Source organism: Botryllus schlosseri, chromosome 9 (genome assembly GCF_051294905.1).
Source record: "Botryllus schlosseri isolate E-star chromosome 9, Bs_hap1, whole genome shotgun sequence".
NCBI classification, from domain to species: domain Eukaryota; kingdom Metazoa; phylum Chordata; class Ascidiacea; order Stolidobranchia; family Styelidae; genus Botryllus; species Botryllus schlosseri.
In genome coordinates, this window is record NC_137244.1 from 11,657,615 (window position 1) to 11,682,937 (window position 25,323).

The window sequence follows — 25,323 nt, forward strand, 5'->3', positions numbered from 1 at the left end:
CATAAAATCACGTTGAGGCAATGAAGACCGATACATCATCTATCCTCTACCACGATAGGAAATGAAAAAAGCAGGATTCTTCGTCGTCAGGCCTGACCAAGAGCGTTCAAAACCAAGAACTTGCAACTAATCAGTGCAGTGACAAACTTCAATGGTGAAAATCAGTTTATCAACAGAAACTAAACAATGCTCAAGTACAAGATTAGGAATTTGACCGGACTGGATTCACCACCTGCTGTAGCGATATTACATAATTGGATGGGAGATAAGCGGCAGCAAACCTGTCTCGACAATTCGATGCCTTTGTTAGCGTCACCAAGGGCCGAATCAACTTCATCCTTTTCTCTCTTCAGTGTTTCAATCTCAGACTGCAACTCGGATTTGACCTTGATTTCTTCAGCCAAATCGCATTCACACTTTCTGAGTTTCTGCAAAAAAGAAATGCCATTTGGCGTTAGTCGTACTTCAATGGGCATGCAAGTGAGCTATTATGAGAATATTTGTGATCTAAAATTATCACTCTTTTTCAGACATGCACTTTTAGGCAGTACTAATCGCTACTAAAACTGGTATTTCTGGGTCCATTGAATTTTCACCAACATTCCGCCATAAACAAGGCACTACTGTAAAAGGTTCAGTAATATTGACCCAAACATGGATTTGCAAAAAAAAAGAATCGTTTGGCCTATTTTGCACTTGCACAAATATGCCCCAATCTCAAATTCATATAAGAATTCATCCAAATTCGATCCACTTCTAATTATTGAGTCGGAAATATCAAACATGAATCTCACAAGTACAGGGTGATAGAAATCATCTTGAAATCCGAAGAATCTGGATTTCAATTCACAATCAAACCCAGGATTAATCCGATCTTATATAGAAATTGGGAATCAGTCTTGCAGCAATGACACCAAAATAGTACTTAAATATGTGAAATTAAATCTTCACCAAGAACGATAGCTTCCAACAGGATAGCCACAAGCCAAACTTACCGTTTCGGACTCAATTTGCTTTGATGACAAATCTTCAATGGTTTTCGATTTCTCCGATAATTCGACCTCGGCCTTTTCGAGGCCGCATTCGGCATTGGAGCATTTCGATTTCCAAGATTCAATTTCCAGCCGCACCTCGTCGAGTTCCTGCAGAAAAACGGAAATCTGTGATTAACATGAATTGGCTAACAGCACTATAAATACGCACAGATGGTCAGTATCAAACTGCTTTTACTTTTTGGAGTGCGTAAGTAGGCTTTGGATAGGTTTGTACCGCTTTATCAAGTGAAATTATCATCAGAACCAAGTGAAATAGCCCCACATCATGGAAACTGGAGTTCTTTTAAAACCACATTTATTTGCATTGATATTGATATTGTGTTATGAACCTTTCAATTTCAAAAGTATCGAACTGCGATTGACAACTAAAAATATGCAACTCGAGTATTTTTGAGACCTCTCTCTTTCTTCTTCTTCTTTAAGTAATCTTGGCATATTTTGGAAATCCATGCTTTTATTTGTAATAGAGTCTATTCTGGAATTGAGAATCTTGCGGCATCACTTCTACTTCTCCTTTGAGAACTATGCTTGCTACTTTTACCATCTCCGTAATTATGTGCAATACCAAAACTACATTTTGGTATGTCGCAGTGTCTGCATTGCTCAGTAGCTGAAATTACTTAGGTAATAAAATAACAGAGCCACACATTCACTCTCTACTTAAAAAATTACAAATATCAAACAATAAGCGAAGTCGCTTCATACGGAACGAGCCCATACCTTGACAGTGTTTTCTTTCTCCGCAGTAGCGCCTTCCAACAGTGCCTTAACGTTGTCGCGTTCCTGTTCCGATGTCTTCAACGACGCTTGCAAGCTATCTTTCTCCTTTTCACACCATTTTTTCAGAAAACCAATTACAAGAGAAGGGGGAAGAAAGCTACCAAGGATCACGCAAGAGATTTCGACAAATTAGATGGCTACCCGTGCAACAAGGAACGAAACGATGCCATGAAACATAACAAAACAAACAGTAGCAGCGAATAATTAAACTGAATTGGCTAGTCACGTCTCTTTTCATACGAAAATAGGGGTGGTTAGTTGCATGGTGGCATTTGCGTGCCACAATATATCTGAAATTTCGTCGGTGGGATATATTATGGAAGAAAAAGCAATTGAGTTTCACTAAGTTAGGACTATTTCAGTCACTTGGGTAACAGAAGTTTGATGAACAGTATCAAAATGTGGCAGGAGTCCTCAGTCATAGTCATCACAAGTTTTTTTCAGTATTTCAGCTACTTCAAACTGAAGAATCACACCTAAACTTTTTCATTAGAAAAACATACCAACAGATGGTCAGAGGGAAAAGGTTTCATAGTTACAATCTTAACCAGTCACTAATAACACAATCAAATGCAAAGTTGAATACCAATATTGACATGGAGCTATGCCACAGCATCGCTACTTCAAGGGTTAGGACAATCATTTGTTCACACAATGACGGATATTAACCAGTCCACGGCTAACAAGACCGTGACAGGGCACACAAGTTTGAAAAGCACAGACAATCAGACATGACAGTACGTCTGTGAATACCGCCACTGTCGCGTCATGCACACAAACCTCTTCCAACGTATTTTTCTGCGCCTTTATCTCGTTGAAGTGCCGCGTGCTTTCCGAGACGATGGCTCTTTGCTTTTCATTTGCCTCTCGCTGTTCATGTCTGTTAAAAGGGTGATGAAATCTTAATCCCTCGCATTTCAATGAACAAAAAATGGGGTTTGTAGAATAATCCTGCAGACATGGACTTCTGCATATAGGAACTAATATTGCACATTCCTAGGATGTAATTTGCCAAATTAGATAAATAAGTGAAGCTAGCCAACTTACATTGACTTGAAATAACTAGGAATTGCTTGGCATAACTGCATTTTACAGTTTATGATCAATTTGCAATACTTTTATGATTAGTGTCACGAAAACACTTGGTGATCAAGTTATAGCTTACATAGTTTTATCTTCATTGGTGAATTTCTAGGTAATGCCTTAGCTCCCTAGCGAACAGTTTGCTAAGCCAATCACTTGCATTGCCCCTTACAAATGCCAGATCGGTCCTACCATGCAGAGATATCGCAGCAGCATTTAATCACAAGACTTCACTGACAGCCTGTGCCTAACTGCCGAACAAGATGCACAGTCTCGTTTTATAACATCGGAACCGCACGGTGTCATTTATTCACCGCCGAAAATCTTACACCTAATGGTCCTTCCGAATATGTCATGAAAAATATAAACAACCACTGACCACAGTCCCGGGAATTCCATCACTATGTGACACTACAACAATAATATTTACTTTATAAAAGTACTGATGACCAATTTTGATTAAAAACAAATTTACAGTTGCTTGAGAAGATTTTGAGTTTCCGTCCCGCTTTGCTCTTGCATTTGCGACAATGTGGCTTTTGTTTCTTCATGAGTCTGACTCAGGTTTTGGAATTGCTCCGACATTTCGATGATCTAAATCAATTCGCAAGGCTCGAGAGCGGCGTGGAAAAGAACTGGTGCATTTCAAATACTTTATTTTGCATGGCGTCGTTTTTCTTGGCGAGATACTCCTTCTCCGTCTCGAGCTGTTCGTGTTTACGCCGGAGTTCCTCGAGATTGTTGACAGTCTTTTCCAACTCCTGCATGAAAAAGTACAACGCGAATCATCAAAATTTTCAGTGGCTATTACTTTGCTGCAGTAAATTATTATCACCTAAATCAGGGGTTCTCAACTTCCGGCTTTTTAAGAAGAAGGATGCAATGGGCCACAGAACATTACTACCATGTATTTGAACTACTTAGCTCACTGTTGAGAAAAAATAAAAGTTCTTCTTTCAGGTTGGCCTCGGTAGTGAGGAGGGAGCTTAAATTTGGAGCCAAATTTGAACATGAAAATTTCACTCTTTGTCTCAACTACGGAACAAATTTAATATTTCAAAATTTTAATTTTTAATTAAAAAAAAATTGACCTCCGACAGTTTCTCTTCTAAATCCTGCCTCTCTTGCTGCAAGCGCGCCGTCGTCTCTTTCAGCCCGTCCATCGTACGCATCATTTCCTCCACTCTCTCTCTCAAGGAATTTCTCTCGGATTCGACGCTCTGCAACCGGCTCGCAGACTCGTCTGCGGTCACCGCAGAATTCTCGACTTTGGAAGTCAAAGACTCGATATTTTCACGAGCAGCTTTCAGCTCGTTTTCGAGTTCGAGTTTACGCCTTTCCGAGTCGGCGAGTTTATTTTTCAAGTCCGGCACGGAGATTTCGAGATTGGATTTCTCAGAGGCGATTCTGTCTTTCTCCAGCTGAATTCAAGCAACAAATCAGATTTGGCTTTAAGCTAAAGTTTTGTGCCAAATAATAGCAGAGGTTGTCGGGAACGAAGTGCTCCTAATTTTTGGAGTACTCAAGTAAGTTTTGCCAACTTGCACCACCTACTCAAGTGTTGTTGATCAGAGGCATGCCGATATCGTATTTTGAGCCAATACCAATAACTAGCACCTTCACCGATAAGCCAGATATATTCAGCCGATATTCCAAAATCATTCGTGGATTATAATTCCCCGATTCCTATAACCATGTTGTGACGTCACGAAAATTGCCAATATACTTTACCTCGAGTGGCCGATAGGGATATTCATTTTTCAAAGTGTGATACTGTATTATCTGTGAGCCGATAATCGGCTGGGCTGCAGTTGCGATGCTAGCCTATTTCTACTTCTAGTTGCAGTTGAGTAGAAATTAAGACCTATCTTGAGTACCAACGATGGCTACATTGAACACCTCCATATAATAACGAGTTATCAAATGTTTATCAATCAATTTACTCAGGCCACTCATTAATGGAGAGGGGGATGGTGTTTGAGGGCTAGAACAAGGAATATTTGGGCGAAAAGATGAAAAATATTATGATTCGCGATGACATGGAAACAATGATCTCACCTTGACATCGCCTAACATGTCTTTCAACGACTGTAGATTTTCTTCTAGTTGATTGACGTGCCTGCACCACAAAAGAATGCGTAAGTAGTGCAATCAAACACAAGGAATCGCACATCAAAACAGTGAGCATAAAGTGACATCACCGCCAAATGACCGATTGTTACCAGGACTGACCTGACACATATGGGCGGTAACACTTTACGTAATCGGTTTTTGGGTATCAATACCAATAAAATGATGTACCAAATCACAAAGGCCACAGTTTGAGGGGAAAGTGTCGCCGATTTGTGTGTTTTGAGTAAATATCACAACTGTGTCAACTTACAATAGAAATGCGAGCTCATGAAATGACCACATGGTGACGCAATTGGATCTTTTGGCTGCAAATGATACTCTTCACAGGCGTTTCTCTGCATATCTACTAGGGATGGTGCAAACTACTGAAACGTTATGGTTTGTATCGAGGCAAACTTTTATAATAGGTTCTACGTGAACACAAACCTAGTCATGTGCTGTTGTAATGCAAACTAATCCTAGATCTTAGATTCAGCCCCCTAATCGGAATTTGTAAAATACGGATTGAATTGTTTGAAAGGAGTCGCATTGAAAAGCAATTTTGCCATTCTATGAACGCGTAAGTTTGAAAAAGATGTTGCCCGAAATGGTAGCTATCCATCAGTGTGCGTTTGGTGCAATTCGTAAGATCTCACCTATAACACCATGACTTTAACGAAATGCCTTATCACAGGATGCCATAAGCACCTGGTGGTAAAATTCTAACAGATCCCAGATCACTTTGTGCTAGTACGGGCTAGCATTTGCACCCACCATCATAGAGATGCTCAGAGAATCTTCAAACCCCAGGAATAATTTTTCACCACAGACCGAATTATGCCATTTCCCTCTAAACAGACATTGATAACTCTGCCACTGCACGCGAATATAGGCCCAGGCCAGGCAGTGCAAGGAGCAAGCAATTTTATTATTAACTAAAATAATATGATATGCCATGCAATGTTATGTATAATTTATGATGGAATAATGTTACCTCTTAGTTTTGTGATGAATTTCCATTTTAGTTGCCATCGTGATCATGAATGTTAAGATCACTGGTAAATACTGGTACCGGTATTTCACTAAATTGTTGACAGGTTAGAACCTACCAATTGTGTTGAACACGTACGTCGGAATTATTGAGGTTCAATCCAAATTATCAAAACGTTCCCTAATATCAATATCTGGCAGAACAATTTATCAGTGGAGTCCTACAATGCTGAAATTCTCACTGGTCTTTCTGGCGCAGACTATCGTTCAGTAGCGTCAGCTGTAGCGAGCTGTCTCCGCTCCCTTTTAAAATGTCTTCTTTCTCTTTTTCAATGACGTTCTTCTCGTTCTTCAGTTGTACGATCTAAACAAAATAACACAGTTCAGTGTACTTTACTTCGGTGTAAAGAATCAACTAGTTTGGCATAAAAAGCTCTCAAATAGAAGTAGTCAAAAACACAGCCACTGGTGCAGTGGTTTCCAACCTTTTCGGATGACGGAGGTGCATTCCAAATTTCAGAGTACTTATGGAGCCGCATGAAAACGCTCCAGTAATCGTAACGAAAATTTAAAGGCAGCTAGCGTACCTCTGGATCTCGCCATCCAGCTAATTCAAAAGCATGCACATTGCACATAGACTTCTATAGATTCTATACCAGTTATTTTAGCATTGATGAACGCAGATTAGCGAGTGCTATACATTGAAATATACTGCAAATGCATATCAATACTGCAGCATACTATATATGTCGTTATGTGATAAATCTTCATACATTTCAGCACTTAAATGCACCAAGTCTGAGGGGGATCATACGCTGATAAATATTTCAATTTATACTTGACTAGAGTCGTTACTTTGATGTCAGTAACATTGCGTTGAAATTTACTATTCACAGAGACGATATATAAAGGTCTATGACCAGCAGAACTCGAGATATATCATTGTCTGATGGGTATTCATTCATGCGTTTGACACTAGTCTGCAAGAATTCTCTTTGTCTGTTTTCAGAAGCAGCCTTGGGCGGCTTTAGACAAAACAAATATCCCCTATTTTAGCATTCATATAAAGAAATTGACTGTAACAATTCATAGAAATAAACAACCGTCTATTTTATTTTTGTGGCATATTCAGATGTCAATCAGAGCCGCGGTTGGGAATCACTGCGCTGAAGTAAGTAGAGCAGGTAGGCAAAAACAACTCTCGTACTTCTGAAAAAAGTACCAGTACTTACAGTACCAGTTACAGACCACCTCTGATCAAGCAAATCCGCGAAACAACTTTTCCAGCTTTAATAACTCTAAACCGCATCGAATCAAAACCAGACGGACAGCCTAGATTCCCTGCACGCACCTGATTTTGAGCAGACTCCAACGCACTTTCCTTTTCTTCCGCATTCAGCTTCAACTCGTCAAACGCAAATTGCAGACTTTCACGTTCATCCGACTGTCTCGCACTCTCGGATTTCTGCAAATAGAAATGCACCGGCTGGTAAATTTGACTTGGACTTGCCCCGCAAATCAATTTCCAGTCACCATTTCCGCAACAACCGCCACCAACATCGCCTTCTCCGATTCCACGGCGTCCAGCTTTAGTTTGAAGCTCTCCGCGCTTTGACGGTCGTGCTCCGACCGCATTTTCTCCTTCTCGAGATCCTGCATCAACTCGGAAATGCGGTCTTCGAAAATATCCATGTCGTCGCTGGACCTGGCCTGCACAAAACAAGAGTATGGTATAGTAGCCAGCCACTGATGAGCATCAAATTCGAGTGCGGATTTGGATCAATTTGGGCCGCGTTTTGACTCTGAATATGCAACTTTAGAACTATTCGAGTCGCAGAGAAATATTCGAGTAGATTTTGTCGACTTCCACTGCTCCTTGGAACAGTTTTTAGGCAAATTAAGTGCTTTCCGCAATTTAGGTTTCGATAAGTAAAAACCAGTTTTGTGACAAAATTACATCACTTTTTGAATGTTTCCTTTCACTACTTACTCCGGTGCTTTAGTTTGTCATCAGATTACATCCACTTCTACTTGAGATCTCTTAAGGTAAATTACCTACTTCCACTTTTTTTGAATAGCATATTCATATTGAAATGAGCCTGAATATGAAAATGAACTCATCAGGGGTAATCGTCAACAAATAGTAGACAATCGGGAAGAAGATTGTATATCTATAACCGTATCGCAAAATAAGACGTCGCCAGATTGAAATTTCAATGTACTATTTTAGATGGTACATGAGATCTTTTGTTGACACCACAGAATTTCGTGTTTCATCTAAAAGCAGTACATTGAACGCTTTCTTATTCAAAATTTCATGCTGGCGACGTCCTATTTTGTGATAGGATTGTTGATATACGATGTTCTTTCCAATTCTCTACTAGTTGCTCACGATTACCCCTGACGAGTGTCAGTCGGTTTCATTTCAATATGAATATACTATGCAATTGTATGTTTAAGTTCTGTACCTCCAAGAAGCTACTCATTGTGTTGAAAAGTAGAAGAGTAGTTTTGTTTAGTTAGAAAAGAGTAGTTTTGTGATAAGTTTGTATCGTTTTTGCTGCTGAAATTGTCATTGGAACCGCGTGAAATGGCCCCCGTGTCATCGTAACTGAATATGTTTCTGAAGATTGCATCGATTCGTAGTGGCATTAGTAGTCATGAAAATACATCTTGCATCTCTGGTCAACTGCTAAAAGCACACCACCTAAACTGCTTACTGACATAGTTTTCAGACCTATCATGGTAGTGACTTTGACATGCCTTGGAGATTCCTACTTCTACTTATAATGGAGTAGAAATCAGCGGCTCTACTCCTACTTGATTAGCAAGAAGGACTAAATTAACCACATCTGGATTTGGGTCGAGTTTGGATCCAGGAATATGACATCAACGTAATTTGGATTTGGACATAACTTTCGAACTATTCGAGTAGGTATCAAACGAGGACTTTTATGTGAACCGAAAGAGAGAGATTTAGTAAATAGATCCAATTCCGGCTCAAAAACATCACTATGGTAAGAAATTAGGGTTTAATTTGTAAGAACTTGAAAAACAACAGCACACAACCACTATTAAAAGTGCCACAAGTGGGAAACAGTGCCACACACGGATAGTGGTGAGCAAACAGAATATCGTGATATTAAACCGATAAAACAGGTAAATATTGGACTACAGGAACTTCAAGGAGTAGGATTACACGTTACTACTGTTGACATTTAAGACCAAGCGAGATATCGCATATAAAAGCCTAACGCCGAGAGCAATCACAGGTAGGGCATTGATCTCCACCTGGCTCTGCAAGGCATCTTCAGCTTGTTTCAGTTTGGCTTTGAGTTCCTGGACCGACTCTCTTTCTCGGTTGAGAATATCGAGAGCGGATTTATCGTCGATTCCCGACGCCTGCAACAAAACCCTTCCGTTTTCTACACGATCAAACGCGTTTTAAATAATTCATTTCTCATCAGACGAGCGCTAGAGCTGATTACTGAATAGAAAGTCATTAGATAAGCTGCAGTATGTGTCGTAAATAATATAATTTTCAACGAGAACTACATCCTCAATATGATTCGACCACGGTGCATTTGAATCAATGCTTGTTACTGCGTGCAAAATCATGCAAAAGTAGAAATGTCCTATTGAAATCGACTTATAACTCTAGTAGCAAATCGGGCACAAATCCAACCGAAAGCATTTTTGCACCAAAAATCACTCCGTGTTATTTCTGAACCAAACTGCCAGTGCATAGAAACGGCATATTCACATGGTCTGGATATAGAACCGAGATGGAATTTCAGTCCCATAACGAGACTCTGAGGATGTTAATAATCACACAGTGAGAGGGATTTTCAGTCCTGTATTGTAGTTGCAATGATGACGAGTGGCAAATTTATATTCGAGTGATGGCTGGATTCAAGTCAAGATTTAGTATGGAATTTTGAGCTTGAGATTTATATTTTCTCAGTCCCAGCGTCGTTGGCATTGACATGACACGCACAGTGAAAAAGAAACGTTCACACTTCTACACACAACAAAAAGCAGACACTCAAACTCTGTACCATACTTTAACGAAGTACACGAAATAAATGTAGGGATACGTCCTCAAGCACCCACAAGGAGCAAAGCTGAGAGTCACCATTGAAAATCGCCGGTTCAAAACCTCAGAATTGTAGTCTAGTTTGATGTTTAATATAGGTAGAAAGAAACTGCCAATAGTTATTTATCCCAAGCCTACCCAATAAGGTGGTAGTGTGTCAGTGATTCACTCTACTAAAGATGCAACACTTAGTGCACGAATGTGGTGTACCTCCACAAATTTTACACGCTACTGTACATGTTCGACTCTGACAGATTGGAAGCCACCCACACATCAAACTACACAGCCTAACGGCTCGGTTACCCGCGTGTTCTCCAAATCGGCCTGCAGGATCTGAACGCGATTCCTCTCGATACCGACACTGGCCTCCAGCTCTCGAACTTTATCCCTAGACGCCGTCAGCTCAGACTGCACACGGGCACAAAGCATGCACAAATAAAGTCCGTTAGTTAATAACGACGGCGTAATCATTCCCGGAAAGATTCGCGTTGCGTTGGGCGTGCAACGCGTTTTAGTACGGGGTGTTCTACAAACACAGGTGTCCGATCACGCATTTCAGAAGGTTGCATTCGTCAAGAAACCGTGCGATTCTCGCATGCAGAATAGTAACAGAAATCTCGCCTGGCTTTTAATCTTCAGAATTTAAGTACGGGCGGTGCAAATACATAATTGTGAGAATGTGGCAATTGGGCATGTGACAGTTGAGCATGTCGGTAAAAGTTCGGGCTAGGGTTAAGGTTAGATTGAGGGTTAGGTTAGGGTTCAGGTTGTAGTTAGGATAAGGGTTAACTTAGGTCCGGGGATTATGAAGTCACATGCTCAAATGCCGAGAAACCTTTAAATACACATAACTTGATGACAATCCTTAATTTGTTGAGTAATTCTTTCCTCTTATCTACTGACAAGAAGCATTGATGAAAATTTTGAAGGTAAAACAAAATTATGTCTAATTAGAAGATTAATGGCTTCAACAGTAATAGAGTCATTTTAAGTTTAAGTTTGCGCCTGCTAGACTCGAGATTCTACTTTACCACAGTGAATACTTCATTACGAGGAGCGGTCACAGCAGTCATCCTGAATACTCAATTAAAAGTAAATTCTTACTCGTACACAAGTAGAAGTAGTGATTCAAAAGTGGGCATTGTAGGCCTAGTTTTGCGGATACAATTGCATACTGATAAATAGAAGTAGAAGCAGTGCAAGTAAGAACTTACTCGACTACTTTAAAAAGGGAGAAGTATTTCAGTGCAGTCAGATGTATTCATTACTGACTGCCGTTATATATCGAAGCAGCTATACACACAAGTCCTATTCGCGATTTACAAGCAAGAATCACCGTAAGCTAACTAACGTTTAGGATTTAAAAATACAGAACGAAAAATCGCGTAAGGGACTAAATTAGTCATGCTTCGATATACACTGACCTGCAAGTCTTCTCGGTTTATAGACTCCTCTTCGACTCGGAACTGTAGGTCTTCCACTTTCGTCTTCTGCTCGTCCAACTGGCGCTGCAGAGAGACCTTCTCGGTGTCGGCTTGCTCTATCAAATTTCTCAGCTGGTCAAGCTGAGCGACCGCCTGAAAAAACATTGCATTAATGGTGCACTTTCCAAGGCTGGTGTTCGTAACATGTGGTCCATAGAGCCCTTGTGGGTCCGCAGACCAGTTTGAAGGGGTCTATCAACAGAATATGTGACAGTACATATATAAAACTAAGAACCGTCTTTTAGTGAGCACCGCAGGCCAAGATACCCACATGGACGATATAATCACTAACCTTAGCTCAATGGAATCCTTGGGGTATACTGACTACTTTTATGGGGTCCATCAAAGGCCAATGTTCAAACTACAATTACATTGTCCATATTTATAATATCCGTCCTTATTTTGACACAAGTTTATTGCTCACCACAGGTCGCAATATAAATGTGGACAATACGAACACAAACCTTGGGACCATGCAGACTAGTTTAAAAAGGGTCTATCAAAGGCCATCGTGCAACCACAACGATAAAACTACATTGTCACATTTTTGTGCTCACCAAATGGACCATATAAAAACTAATTAACGATATCAAAACTAATAATTTACCATCAACTGGTAATCCGGCCACGATTGGGACTGGGTGAAAGTGATGAACATGTTTTATTGGTGTTGACCTTCTCAAATTTTGCGGTTAAGGGGGTGAACGCAATTCCCAGACTAAAATAAGGTTAAAAACCCCAAGTCCAAGGGTCCCAGTGATACCGTTCTTCAACCGTCTACCTCTTGGTGGCGGGAATTCAATTCCTCCATCTCCTTCCTGACGACGGCGGCGTCCTGGGTGGCCTGCATCATTTCGGCTCTCTCTAAATCTCTCTCCTCCATAAGCGACTCGACGTGCTGCTGTTTTTCCTTCAGCGCCTCTTGCAACGCAGACGTGCCGGCAGGCGTCGTTTTACGCTGATACCGCGAAGACACTTCGGAACTCTGAAACGGAGCACGACTATTATCAACACTGTTATCCTACTATCCCTGATATTGCTTCAAATTTGGTGATCGTTACTATTATTTAGTATTTAGGTTAACAGTTTTTACAATTTGATTTTGCAGAGACAGTATAGGTAAATATTTTAACTCGTAGTTTTATGATGCGATGAGTGTTGCATGAATATTCGACTCGGAATCAAATCACACTCTTGCTCTTGATTTAGTCCAGCCCGAGATATGAGCAGGCAATGGGCACCGTGGTAAAAGAAATCGTAAATAAATGTAGAGAACCAACCAGTTTTTTGTTTTTCGCTCCCGCAAAAGAACTGGTGGTGCTCACAGAAGCGACGGAGCTTCCCGGAGATTTGATTTCGGCGGCTGACGATATGGCTTTTTTCCTTGCGATGCTCGAGGCGGTCTCGCGGACTAATGTTTTGGTGGCTGTAACGCAAGGGGAAGCTTTTTGGGACAAAGATGAGGCGGTTAGACCGCTGCCACACGTACGCTTCCTAGTTGCAAAGCCCACCATGTCATTAGGAATCCGTACCAGTGATAGAAATACCTTTCAATAGAATTCATCAATATCACACCACACATGGTAGTCGTGGATTGCTGAAAACTGAAACCACAGGAAGAACAAAAGAAAATTTAAGCAGACTAAATTTGGTCAAAAATATTTATCTGAAAAGTCAGGAAATGCATGTTTGTAAGCCTCTTAGCTCGCTTGAACTTTGATCAAGCGTACCACATTACGTGGGCTACAGGTTGCACACCACGCAATTTTGACACACCAAGCAGTCGGTGTTATCTATTACAAAATTTGATACGCAAGTTTACCAGAAGGAAAACGCTAGGGTCATAGGCGCCGAACGCTAATTTTCCTTAGGTATGCGGGTTCGATGACGTCACAAAGGAATGACGTCATTATGTGACGGAATTGCTAATTAGGGTTAATAAGCATCGATTCATGAGGGTTAGGCATGCGTATATTGCGTAAATGCCGATTATACAATCTTCTTGCGCGGATAAGCTAGTCAGCGAGTCCGGAAGCGCTGTCAATTAGCGTGATCGCCAGAACAATTTAATAAGCCACTTATCAACGCGTATTACGTAACCTCGGCGATTTCCGCAGGCAAAATGTCCGAGTTGTTATTTTATCTGTTCTATAATGGCACCGATTTCAGGTTGTTCAAACCTTTCTCATCTTTTACAACTCAAACATAACCACCAGAAGATGTTTGTCAAGGCTTAAGTATTACCGGAATTCAATTACATATGCACGGCGCACGCACATTCGCACAATCAAACATGTCAGCGGACATTCGATGTCATTCAGTCTGGCGCTAATCGCATATCAGCATAGCCTACAGCTACACCTTATACCTAACGGCATTGTCTCCAAGCCATCGAGAGATGGGAGCCAACCTATGTTAGGCTCAAGACGCGATGGTTGGCCAGGGCCACTGGCCAGCGATGATATCTTTCGTACCAGGCCGGTTGCAAATGCGCGATTGTGTAGGCAAGCGATGATATCGTGCGCGCCAATGCAGATGCGATAGTGCAGGCTAGCGATGGTATAGTGCGCACCGGGCCTACTGCTGAAGTGATTGTTCAAGCCAGTGAACCTAGGCTTGTTGGAGAAGCGATAAATCAGGCAAGCGTCCCATGCGACGATTGCCGAGCGCACGGCAATCAATGACATAATTTTGCGATCATCTCAGCGGGAAATGGCGTCGCGTTACATTGTGCACAGACGAATCTCGCTAATTGACAACCCGCTTTTCGCTAATTGGCCTCGCGCAACGGGTTACCTCGCTCACATAGCAGCAGGTAATGTCGTAAACGGAAATAAATTGCGATTTGTTCTAAATAACACAATCGGGGGTTTATGCTGATACATGCCAAACCGAATTCTAGGTATGCCGCATACCTAAGACAATGTCTAGGTATGCGTGGCATACCTTGCATACCCAGGTTCCGCGCCAATGGCTAGGGTTATATTTTTACAAAATTCTATAGGCTTCACCATACACAGCTCGTGATATGAACAAGTTTCTCAGCCAGAAAAATAATGAAAGTTCATCACGACATCAACACACAATACGTTGACAACACAAAATTGAACTGCAGTATCTGGCATCTTCACTCGTCACTAATGCCGGTGAAATTTAATTTTTTCTCGCAAAGCACACTGTCTTCATTATCGGGCAGACTAGCCTGTTAATTTATATTTCAAAAGCACTGAGCACTAAAAGTACTAACCAGTGGTCCTTGGAGTGGCTGCTACGTGTTTCTTCACTTTGTGCAGTGGTGCAAACAGTCCGTACAGCATCTCACAGTTGAAGTATCTGAATAATACTCAACATTACCACAGATTGAATGAAGAGAAACGTGTTGTCCTCACCTCTTGCCCATGACCGATCCGTCATTTTTACCTTGAGCTGTATCAAGTTCGACACCCACCCATTTGCCTTTGGCAAAGTCAGTTTCGCCCACATATCTGGCATAACCTTTCAAATGAAGGGAACACATTTATAGTGTACATAAAAAACAAGATATGGCAACAGATGCTGATAAGATGAGCATTTTCACGTGTCCAATTCCACAAACGCACTGCACCTTGTACTCTTGAACTGCAGTGCTGGTCAATAATGGAGCACTTCTACTTTTTTGGAGTGCTCAACTCTGTTTAGCCCACCTGCGTGACTTGCCCGCACTGAAGAGTTTGTGCTTCTAGCCTACAGCGTCTTTTACTCTGTGGTTTGAATGCAAAGTACCTAATTCTAAATTATATATGTTAAGTGTAAAGTAGTATTTTGATTCAACACTCTTATGAGTGAAATTGTTAGAGATTGGCCATTGGCCTATTACAGTCCGCGACACCCCATCCCTATCTACTCTGTCCGCAGTTATGGAATGACTTGAAAACTTCAACTTCTACTTGCAAATGTGGACAGATTTACGCCAATACTTCCAGTGGGACTTCAGTAACATCCACCGTATGGCTTAAACATGTATATAACAAGAGACTTGCAAGATTACTTCTACTTGCACTACTTGATTATCGACTACTTATTCACTTCTGCTGGAAATAGTTTAAAAATCACTTGCAAATTGCAACTTCCACTCGTGATTGAGTAGATATTTATGGCATTACTTCCATGCGCATCACTAATTCAACAAATTCCAATAAACAGCAGATTTCGATAGCATTTGTCTATTTCCAATATTTACAGTTGCAGCAGAGCTTGCGGTAAAGCAGTGACACTAGTCTTAAAATTACACAAAACAAGTTAAATGCAACTCCTATTAGAAGCAGTAATCCGAGATTGTTACCTATTTTAACACCATTTACAACAACTTTATCGCCAACTTCGAAATCTTGCTTAGCCTCGGCCGCAGCAGACGGACGGTTAGGAGTACCGTATTTCAAACTGCGTATCGACGAAGCCGGACTTCTCACTGTGAATATAAATGTATCTGTATCACAAATGGTGACGTTGGAAGCAAAATGTAAAGATTTTAAATTAACAAGCTGCATCTTTCCAGGAAAAGTCATCTCAAGTGTATGCAATTATAAAATGAATGTACATGTCTTAAAGCATGGAGTCTACAAATGAATAGTATATCCATATTGAAATGAACCTGAATATTTTCGGCTGACACTCATCATATTCTGCGATACGATTGTTGACATACAATGCTCTTTCCAATTCTCTACCAGTTGCTGACGATTCCCCCTGACGAGTGTCAGCCGAGAATATTCGGGTTCATTTCAATATGAATATACTATTCTATTGTATAATGAAGTTCTTCAAATACAAGAAGCTCTTCAAGTATTGGAATCTTCAACTTTCATTAAGTAGGTATATAATTAAACAATTGAATTGAAATGGTCAGTTGATTGTTGATCCATATTGAATCAGCTTGTGGTTCAAATAACAATAATTCAATTACTTCACTAATTGCCAGTGAAGGGTGATTGAATCTTAATTTATGCTGTTCAGACAGGTAGCCAAATGAACAGAATACAAATCTGCATCAAGTTAAGTTAACAAAAACACCACAAGATGTCGTAAAAATTGGGAGACAAAAGTCGATACACCACAATGATGTAATTCTGTTGTTGACAGTTAGCCATCTGCATGAATGTAATGTGAAGCTTTCGCTACTGAGATTTCACCCAAGGGAATTACATCGAACTAACATCTGAACTATGTGGATGAGGGTATTCATAGAATATGATATGCAATCAGGATTAATCCCAAACCAGATTAAGCAGCATTCTAAAAATGAGCTTACAAAATATAGGCTAATTCTCATTCACTGTTAAACCCTTTGTTCAGCACATGCTACAGACTAGGTCAGATTTCAATGGATTGGCTGACAAAGACAGTACTGCAATTGTCACATTTGTACACGAGTACGTTCAGCTACAGTGTATGGACTCGAGCTGTTTGGATCATACATACTTCCACTTTTGGGCTTAACATCCTTTGGTCCCTCCCTTGCCTTCAAGCTGGCCGCGGTCAGTGGTGCGCTACGAATCTTTGTGGCGCCTGGTGAGAAAAATATATAATTTCCTAGTTTTGCAGATCAGAAACCCCATCAGCGTCAACAGCAGCAGCATTACCTGCAGTGGGAGATTTGACAGTTGACCTTTTTTCATTGAACTTTGATAGCTTGCCTGGACGAGCGAATATTCCATGAAGGGGTTCACACTAGAAATCAGATTACTGTGTAATTTAATGAAATAATAAGCAATATCATAGTATTAAGTTGGCTGGTAGAGGGTTAGAGCTATTATTATTACGGAGAGATTGACCATGAAAAATACCATGAAGTAGACAGGAGATAAAAATCACCGAAAATATTATTGTAATTGTAATGTCGGGAATTAACTTAAATAATATCCGTAAGAGCGAAACTGTCTACCATTGGCAATAAAATAGGTCATAACATGAGCGGGAATGAAGGAAACAGTCTCAATCTGCTGGCCCATATCATTCTTCATGGATTGCTTTATTAATTATATGAACGGCCCTACTCACTTCTTCACCCATGAATTTTCTGCAATTTAATTATTTCATCCATCATTTATCTGCAGTAACAAAGACATTTGCATCTTAAATTAATAAACCACGGATAGAAGGCACCAAACGGTAACTAAATCAATAATATTATCCAATCGTTCAGAACTCTGGCTCTCATTGATCAAAAATTCCAAGTAGGCTACACTGAGTGCCAATCCAAAACATCAAGTCAACATAGGCTTTGGCACAATCAGGAGAAGAGTCAAAGCTATAGCCAAGTTTTGAGCCTACCCAGTATTCCACATGGAGCTGAAAGACTAGGTGATTCAGACTTCCACTAAAACTTCCACTGAACATTACATAATAGTACACTACGGTAAGTATCTCGTAATCTACAATTCAAAGGATTGATAGGAGTGCCACAAACGACATTACGCAGTACGACAGCACACAGCACCATCAATATTCATCAATTTTGTCTCCATACTGTCAAAGCAACTGCTAGATGGCGAAAGATCAACGAAATCAAGATATTTGCTGCTAATGCTGCTTGATCTGCATATCCACGGATGTCAACATTAATTGTGCTGATTGAGCGGCATAGGCAGGCCGTGTTATTTTTGGTATTTCAGCAACCAGAAGCCAAAACTGCCAAAAATAAAAATTTGGAAATGCCAAAAATAAGCAATTTTTGGCATATGCCAAAAATAACACGGTCTGCCAAATAGTGTATTTCGTTCATGGTGATGTGTAAACAGGACCGCGTTACAAGCGAGAATAGCGTTTGTGAAAGGCAGGTTTCTTAATCTGGGCCCAGCCAACCCATTAGGGGTGAAAGCATGGTGTCCTAAATGGTCTGGGCACAGCGAGATTGAACGGCTGACTGCATTTGGTTTACGTCATACTTTCCATTTGTCCAAAGGCAATTTTACGACCATTTTTGACCGGCTTGTCGAGCGCTAAATTTGATAAAACGGGTATCAATGAGAAGCTGCCGCAGTACTGATTATTAAAATATAAATTATATTCTGCTGATGGAGCTGGAACCCCCAAAATCAACCACGATTTTTGCATTGTGATCGAGTTGAACATTGTGACGCAACGAACTGTCTGGCTATTTCTGAGCTGCATAGTCTCGTTTTGCCAGACAGTCTTGTTGCGTCAATGTTCTTAAACAAGCTAACCTTCCCAGGACTCTTCCATGCGAGTTGGTAATATTAAAGCCACTTGAAGTGACAAAAGTCCTCCGAAAATATATCGGTAGACTGAAGGAGAAATGATAGTCGGGCTACTAAATAGAATGTGTTGAGAGACAACACAGGAAACTCCTGGAAAAAAATCGGGAAGAAAATTCTTTCCGCGATTAGATCGATGGCACTGGCGAAGTGATCTGTTTTCAATGTGCATGGAAGCCGGTTCGGCCCTCCATAGATTTTGGAGCTCTGAAAACCTTTTGTGGATGACTGGCAACATTCTTTCCCTCAACGGCTACTGTTGAAGCCGATATTTCCCGGATTCGCTGGGCGAGAAATCAATTTAGGAGAAACTTAGCTGACCTGAGTTTGGAAGCACTGTTACAGTGCAAACGATTCAAGTCTATTCAACAGTTGTAACAACCAGCTGTTGAGCGTGTTTGTTAGGCTTTTCTTTATTTTTTTTTTGCTTATTGGCACCGATTCCGATGGATATTGCACATTTTGTGGTTTCCTTTGATATTATTAACCTATGAAATCGTTAGGTTTTTTCTTCTTCTTATTGTTTGTTGGCACTGATTATACGTGAATGCTGCACATTTTGTGGTGTCTTTTGACAAACTAGCCCAAATAAAGCGTTTTTGTGACTAATTCGAGGCTGAAACTATCTATTTAGAGGACGATGCCAAAACTGCCAAAAATAAAAATCAAAAAATGCCAAAAATAAGTTATTTTTGGCAGTTTTGGCATATGCCAAAAATAACACGGCCTGGGCATAGGACTAATAATGGCTAACAAGAATTCATGTCGTAGTCCATGCTTTCTGCAAAAGCATACTCCCGATCACAGTATCTCAATATTGCTGAACTTTTCACAGAACAATTTGCCACAGACATTCTGCATGGACTCTTTCATGATTAATGGTAAATGCAAGCAGAACATACGGCGGGACTTGGCTGAAATGAGGTTGATGGCTGATTTACCTTAAAATATTGAACTCCAGCCACAGATCCATCATTTTTGCCTTCTTCCTTTTCGAGAACGACGCCAGCCCAATCTCCTGGTGCGAATTGCGTAGGGCCAAGAAATTCAATTCGCCCAACTTTTGTCCCGCTTACAATGACTTTGTCACCTAAAGATGCAATGACCAAAACATATTATTGAAGGCAGTGCAATTGCCACAGAAACCAGAAATGTGTAACCCTTTGAATGCCTTTGAAAGTATTGTGATTAGGACTACCAAATAGCAGAAATGAATATCCGTATAACACTACAACATTTGACAATTGATGATTGATTACATCAACTTTGCATTGATATCACACCATGTACGCCTACTCGATCTTCACAAACTTGCAGCCCTCAAAGAATTCAGGTCATGTGATTGTGAACAAATTGCAGACATATTCATGTACGATAAAATTTATAATTATTCACGCACATGTCATATATGCTGGATTGGATGACATTACGATTTATCTATTTATAAATTTTCATCTTCTCATGATGATTCATGATTTCGGTATAGGAAAACTGCTAAGAAAGGAAACGTTGCATGCTACAGGAAATTATAGGGTAGGCTACACCTACCTGCACGGCTACAGCTACAAGACCTTGCATCAGAATACAATTTTATAAATTTCAGACTGACTGTTCGTGTTCTGTTCTACAGATTTTAGGATTCTACCGCAGCATGGATTTTAGTGTCTAATTTCCTTAAATGACATGTAAATCGTGATGTACACTGACACTGATTCAGACTACAGTAAGAATACTGTATAGCTGTTGATCAAGATATTCTGTAGACCTTAAAAAAAAACTATAATATATTGAAACAAATATTATCTGAAAAATTAGACATCCATCTATATACTTCATTTTGATCATCTAGATACCGACCTATCGTGAAACTTGTTCCTGGATTACCGGTAGTTGAAATGCCGCTCGTTACTGACGGCGCATTCGATCCTCCTGGAGAAAAGAAGAATGTCACAATACCGTAGTTTCATTCACTTGATTCGATCAATATAAAATACCAGCTTTTGGTATTCCGCTCGGTCTGCCTATCTTGCTAGGCGGCCGCAGTCCTGATGCCTTTTCCGCCATTGCTCCACTTCACCTTATCAGGTTACCCGTACCTCAGCGCACCAGGATTTACTACTACTTTACAGGCTGAGGTATTACAAATTACAACTTGCAGGCTTCAGTTTCTTGAGTGACTACAAACGCCATCCATGCAAGACGGTTTCGGCTACGTAAACAAACACCATTGATAATCTCGGAAATGAGATGTAGTATTTCCAAGGCTGTTCCATTATTTTACACGCTCGAGACACAAAATATGCTAGATCATTGGCTCCCAATCTTCGTTTACAGATTTCCCGTGCTGAAAGGTATCAGGCATTCAGTCGCTTTACTATCAATAAAATTGACTGAACGTTCTAACATTTTCGCCCGGCAATCGATCTATTCGTTATTATCGCCCATTCTTTATCAATATCTTCACAGGGGGCGATATCGCCCCCTTTGGGGACGACTGCACCAGATGAAGTACAGACGGACGTTCGAGCGGAAAATTCGTGGTTCGATCGAAAGTGACGACCTCTTTTTTGATCAACACCACTAACTTAGTGCGTAAATCGGGAGTCGACCTCCCAAGCGAAATCGGCTGTTTTCAGCTAACTTTTATGACCAGCATACGTCCTCTTATAGGGAAAGGACTATTTGTCCTCATTTTTGATTTTTTTAAAGTGTCCTCGGAGGACGCCCAAGTGTCCTCTTTGTTGAGAATTTTGGTAAATATAGGGTTCGACTGAGATACAGTAAATCAGCACTGAAGCAACGCTCTGGCGGCTATTTCGGGAGCTGAGCCGGAAAGTTTACCTTTTTTTAGTCAATCAACGGCGAATTCAACAAGAGCCGAGTCCGCAAAATGACCTTTTTTTCAAGCAACCACGAAGTCGGGAAACGGATTTTACTCCAGCATTGTTAGTCTGAAAATTTTTAAAAAGTAGCCTCTTTTCAGTTTTCCAAAATATGGTAACCCTGCCATATGGCAAGTTTTCGTTAAAAGAATATGACTATAGATTAATATTTAAATCCATTATGCATCGCAAAGTTTTTCTCTGTCGGGGTTACTGCATGGGTACCCTTTGAAGAGAATATAATAATATTCCCATATATAATAATATACTAATTACACAAAACACCCAAATAAATAAATCTCATTATGTAAAAGCTCACTAGCAGGGGCTGTTACTCCATCTATTTTTAGAACGGACCCGCTAGCGATTCATCTGGTCTTAGCGGGCTATCTGGGGCTCGTGGGCTCCCCATGGTGATCCTGATCTAGAATATGGCTGTGGATTGTGCAAGGAGACCCTGAGTGGTCGTCGGGGCCCCTAGAGTGGGGTGGAAGGACACAGTCGTGCTTCGACTACTGCCTTAGTAGTGTGCTGGACCCAGATTAAGAAAACTGCCTTTCACAAATGCTCTTCTTGCTTGTAACGCGGTCCTGTTAACACAGCACCATGAACGAAATAGACTATTTGGCAGGCCGTGTTATTTTTGGCATATGCCAAAAATTGCTTATTTTTGGCATTTTCAAATTTTGATTTTTGGCAGTTTTGGCATCTGGCTCCTGAAATGCCAAAAATAACACGGCCTGTATATCGCTGAAGTCTGAAACCGAGGTAGGCCTACAAGTGCGGCCCGAAAAGGCAAATATTGCACTCCGCGAAGCAATGAGAATTTGCAATCGTGTGCGATTCACGAAAGAGATTTTTCTTTTACTATGGTATCGTACGCGTGAGCGATACTGATATCATATCAATAGCACAATCCTTTGTGGGAATGGCGAAATAACGTGGTTTAACAAAATTATAAATAACAATGGGCTAGCTAGAAGTTAACTGCGAGAAACTAACGAATAGTGTCATGAATATTGTGTAAGATTTACTGTATGCTACATGTGCACAATTACATGCCGCGAATTTTCGAAGTCATCACTTCCATCAGGCAAATCTAATCACGTATGGTGATATAGGATAATATGCAGAATATGCAAGTACAAGCACCAATATTGTTGAAAAAATCCATCCCTTTGCAAACGTTGATCGGGAAATGCAGCAACTATATGCACTGTAGGGCGTTGCACGAGATCAGCTTCTCAGCAGCACAAATTTGTGATTTTATTCGATTAGTTTGAACGCGTATCTTCTGTCGATAAGGTCATACGCTGATCTTGTTCTTGCTTCAATCAGACTTGAATATTCGTATCATTATATCTGACTGTATGTCTTGATAGTGATGAGTGCATTGCCGTCACATCCAGTGGCGGCTCGTCCTATAGGGCAACTGGGGCATTGCCCCACCTAAAATTCTGTTCAATAACAATTCGTTACCTTTTATAGACGCACAGCAATCTATATATACCGAAATCACAGCGAAAAATCGTATTATTCTTGTCCTTTCGCTTGTAAATGCCCAGCCCATGTATAGCGAAGTCTCTGCGAAAATCGAATTCTCTCCTGTGTTTTCGCTTTGCGAATGCCTAGCCGGGGCATGCCCCGGTAGCGCTCATAACAAGCTTTCATTGTCTATTCTCTCAAAGCCGCGCACAATAAAGAAACGGTGATTTACTCTCTCCTATTCATAAAATTACCGAGCAACCGGGGCATAATAGGTCTGTGCCCCTAAGGTGTGATGTAACAATCGTATCTATATCTGAACTCGGTTAGCGTCATATGCGTTTGGTCGACCTTTGCTGGTATAGGTCGATTTTGATGTTGTTTCACACCTTGAAAACTCTTGACACTTGGTATGTCATGTCGTGATGGTGGTATTTAACACTGCCCCAAGTTTCAGGGTTTCTACTTAAAGTTTAGGGTAGTAATTTCGTTTCCGAAGTTGAGTGTGTGCTGATGCGTCAAGTATCGCAACAGATTTTACTGAAAAGCCGGTATTGGTATCCATTGATTTTGACGATGTTCAATACTGAGATTGGTTATGACATTTGGCACGGTAAGTCTTAATGTTAGTATCGAACGCTGTACCAAGTTTTAAGTTTGTCACTGAACTATGTTAGTGGTAATTTCGTTTCCTAAGTCGAGTGAGAGCTGACTCGTCATTTATCGCTAACAGATTTTACGCAAAGCCGGTATTGGTCTCCATTGATTTTAACGATGCTCCTTACCTAGATCTGTCATAAGCTTTTGCACGGTATGTCTTGATTTTAGTATCGAACGCTGTGCCAAGTCTCAAGGTTGACACTCAATGATTAGGGCAGTAATTTCGTTATCAAGGTCGAGTATGGTAGAGATGTGCTCTGATCTGACACTTTAGCCTACAACGCATTGCGGATTTCTCGCAAAAGTCGGTGTATCTGTGGTAACGTTAACTGTGTTCCATACTGAGATAGGTGATGAGATGATGATATCATTCTCAGTTTGCATTCAAATATTTACTTTGATATTATATTCTCCAATGTCAATTTCATCGTGAAATTGTGGCCTTCAAGCCATTTGCTTACAGCCCCCTGTCAAGCGCGATAGCCATTTCGTTTTCGATGGCGGCTAACAGCTGATCAGTGATCACTTGATCAGCCTATTCCTCAGTAAATTTTACGCAAAATTCGGTCTGTTCGCATTAATTTTGACAGTGTACCATACCGAAAAGGGCCATGAGGCTACTTCTCGATGATGTCATGTAACAGTGTACTAAATTTGCGGCTTTTATCCACGTATTTATTCGGTAATATATTTTCCCAAGGCGATTTCGCAGCAGACCTATAGACAGTAATAAAGCCGTATGTGTCGTGTTACAGTCTCCAGTTTCAAGGCCAAAATCTCCTCTGCTGTACCGAGACCGAATTTCCGAGGCTGCTATTCTTAGTTCTTCAGAATGATGTTTTGGATTCAATATGACAGGCCCAATGTATGAGATAACAATTGCGTATGTGTCCGAACTCGTTGACCTTTCCAATTAGGCTTACGCAATCTCTCGAGTTATAGTCATTTCCATTTCTGCAGATAATTAGTCAGGTCTAGTGCGAACATGAGCCGTGTTGAATCTTTGTTCCGTACGCCGTTTACGCAGTTACCACACTTCAAGTCACAGCTCACCGGCAGACCCCTCGTGGCACATACGTTAAAATCACTGTTGTCGGGAAATTCATGTTACCGTACCATCATTAAGTTACTTGTTTACGTTGGAAAACGCCATTGTGACGTCATCTTGATAAAAAGTCGCTTGCAGCCCTTGCCCCACCACCCGATATTGTCACGAGCCGCCACTGGTCACATCACTGTTTTAACGCGATAGGCCTACATCGATCGCATGTATTGATTTCAAGTGCGTTCTCGTGCGTGTATGTCTGTCTTCTAGTAATCCATAGTATGTCACCATATCGTCGCAGTAGAATCAAAGTGACTTATGTCCAGATTTCAATATCTTTTGGCATAGCAGATAGGAGGTCACGAAATAGCATGATGTAAGGAAGTCATTATACCAAC

At 40.7% G+C, this 25,323-nt stretch overlaps 2 protein-coding genes across 6 annotated transcripts in view; one reads left to right on the top strand and one right to left on the bottom strand.

The window, feature by feature from the left end:
- Positions 1-21,047, bottom strand: part of LOC145446519 (uncharacterized) — a 41,211-nt gene extending 20,164 nt beyond the window's left edge. For 2 of the 5 annotated variants that reach the window (XM_080324841.1, XM_080324840.1), the window contains exons 1-24: positions 20,848-21,046; positions 20,711-20,782; positions 19,795-19,943; positions 17,219-17,306; positions 17,058-17,144; positions 15,922-16,047; positions 14,990-15,095; positions 14,848-14,933; positions 12,881-13,026; positions 12,382-12,585; positions 11,541-11,693; positions 10,420-10,524; positions 9,312-9,422; positions 7,554-7,730; positions 7,372-7,485; positions 6,263-6,384; positions 4,977-5,037; positions 4,010-4,339; positions 3,572-3,679; positions 3,394-3,512; positions 2,616-2,715; positions 1,776-1,880; positions 996-1,142; positions 282-428 (exon numbers count right to left, since the gene is read on the bottom strand). In XM_080324841.1, the coding sequence (XP_080180967.1) occupies positions 282-428; positions 996-1,142; positions 1,776-1,880; positions 2,616-2,715; positions 3,394-3,512; positions 3,572-3,679; positions 4,010-4,339; positions 4,977-5,037; positions 6,263-6,384; positions 7,372-7,485; positions 7,554-7,730; positions 9,312-9,422; positions 10,420-10,524; positions 11,541-11,693; positions 12,382-12,585; positions 12,881-13,026; positions 14,848-14,933; positions 14,990-15,095; positions 15,922-16,047; positions 17,058-17,144; positions 17,219-17,306; positions 19,795-19,943; positions 20,711-20,782; positions 20,848-20,917 (3,033 nt within the window). In that variant the 5' untranslated portion in view covers positions 20,918-21,046. Of the gene's footprint in view, positions 1-281; positions 429-995; positions 1,143-1,775; positions 1,881-2,615; positions 2,716-3,393; positions 3,513-3,571; positions 3,680-4,009; positions 4,340-4,976; positions 5,038-6,262; positions 6,385-7,371; positions 7,486-7,553; positions 7,731-9,311; positions 9,423-10,419; positions 10,525-11,540; positions 11,694-12,381; positions 12,586-12,880; positions 13,027-14,847; positions 14,934-14,989; positions 15,096-15,921; positions 16,048-17,057; positions 17,145-17,218; positions 17,307-19,794; positions 19,944-20,710; positions 20,783-20,847 lie in introns of all 5 variants that reach the window. The other 3 variants (XM_080324844.1, XM_080324842.1, XM_080324843.1) reach the window with 3 other exon arrangements.
- Positions 1-25,323, top strand: part of LOC145446561 (CDP-diacylglycerol--inositol 3-phosphatidyltransferase-like) — a 125,387-nt gene that overhangs the window by 28,676 nt on the left and 71,388 nt on the right. The window lies entirely within an intron of this gene.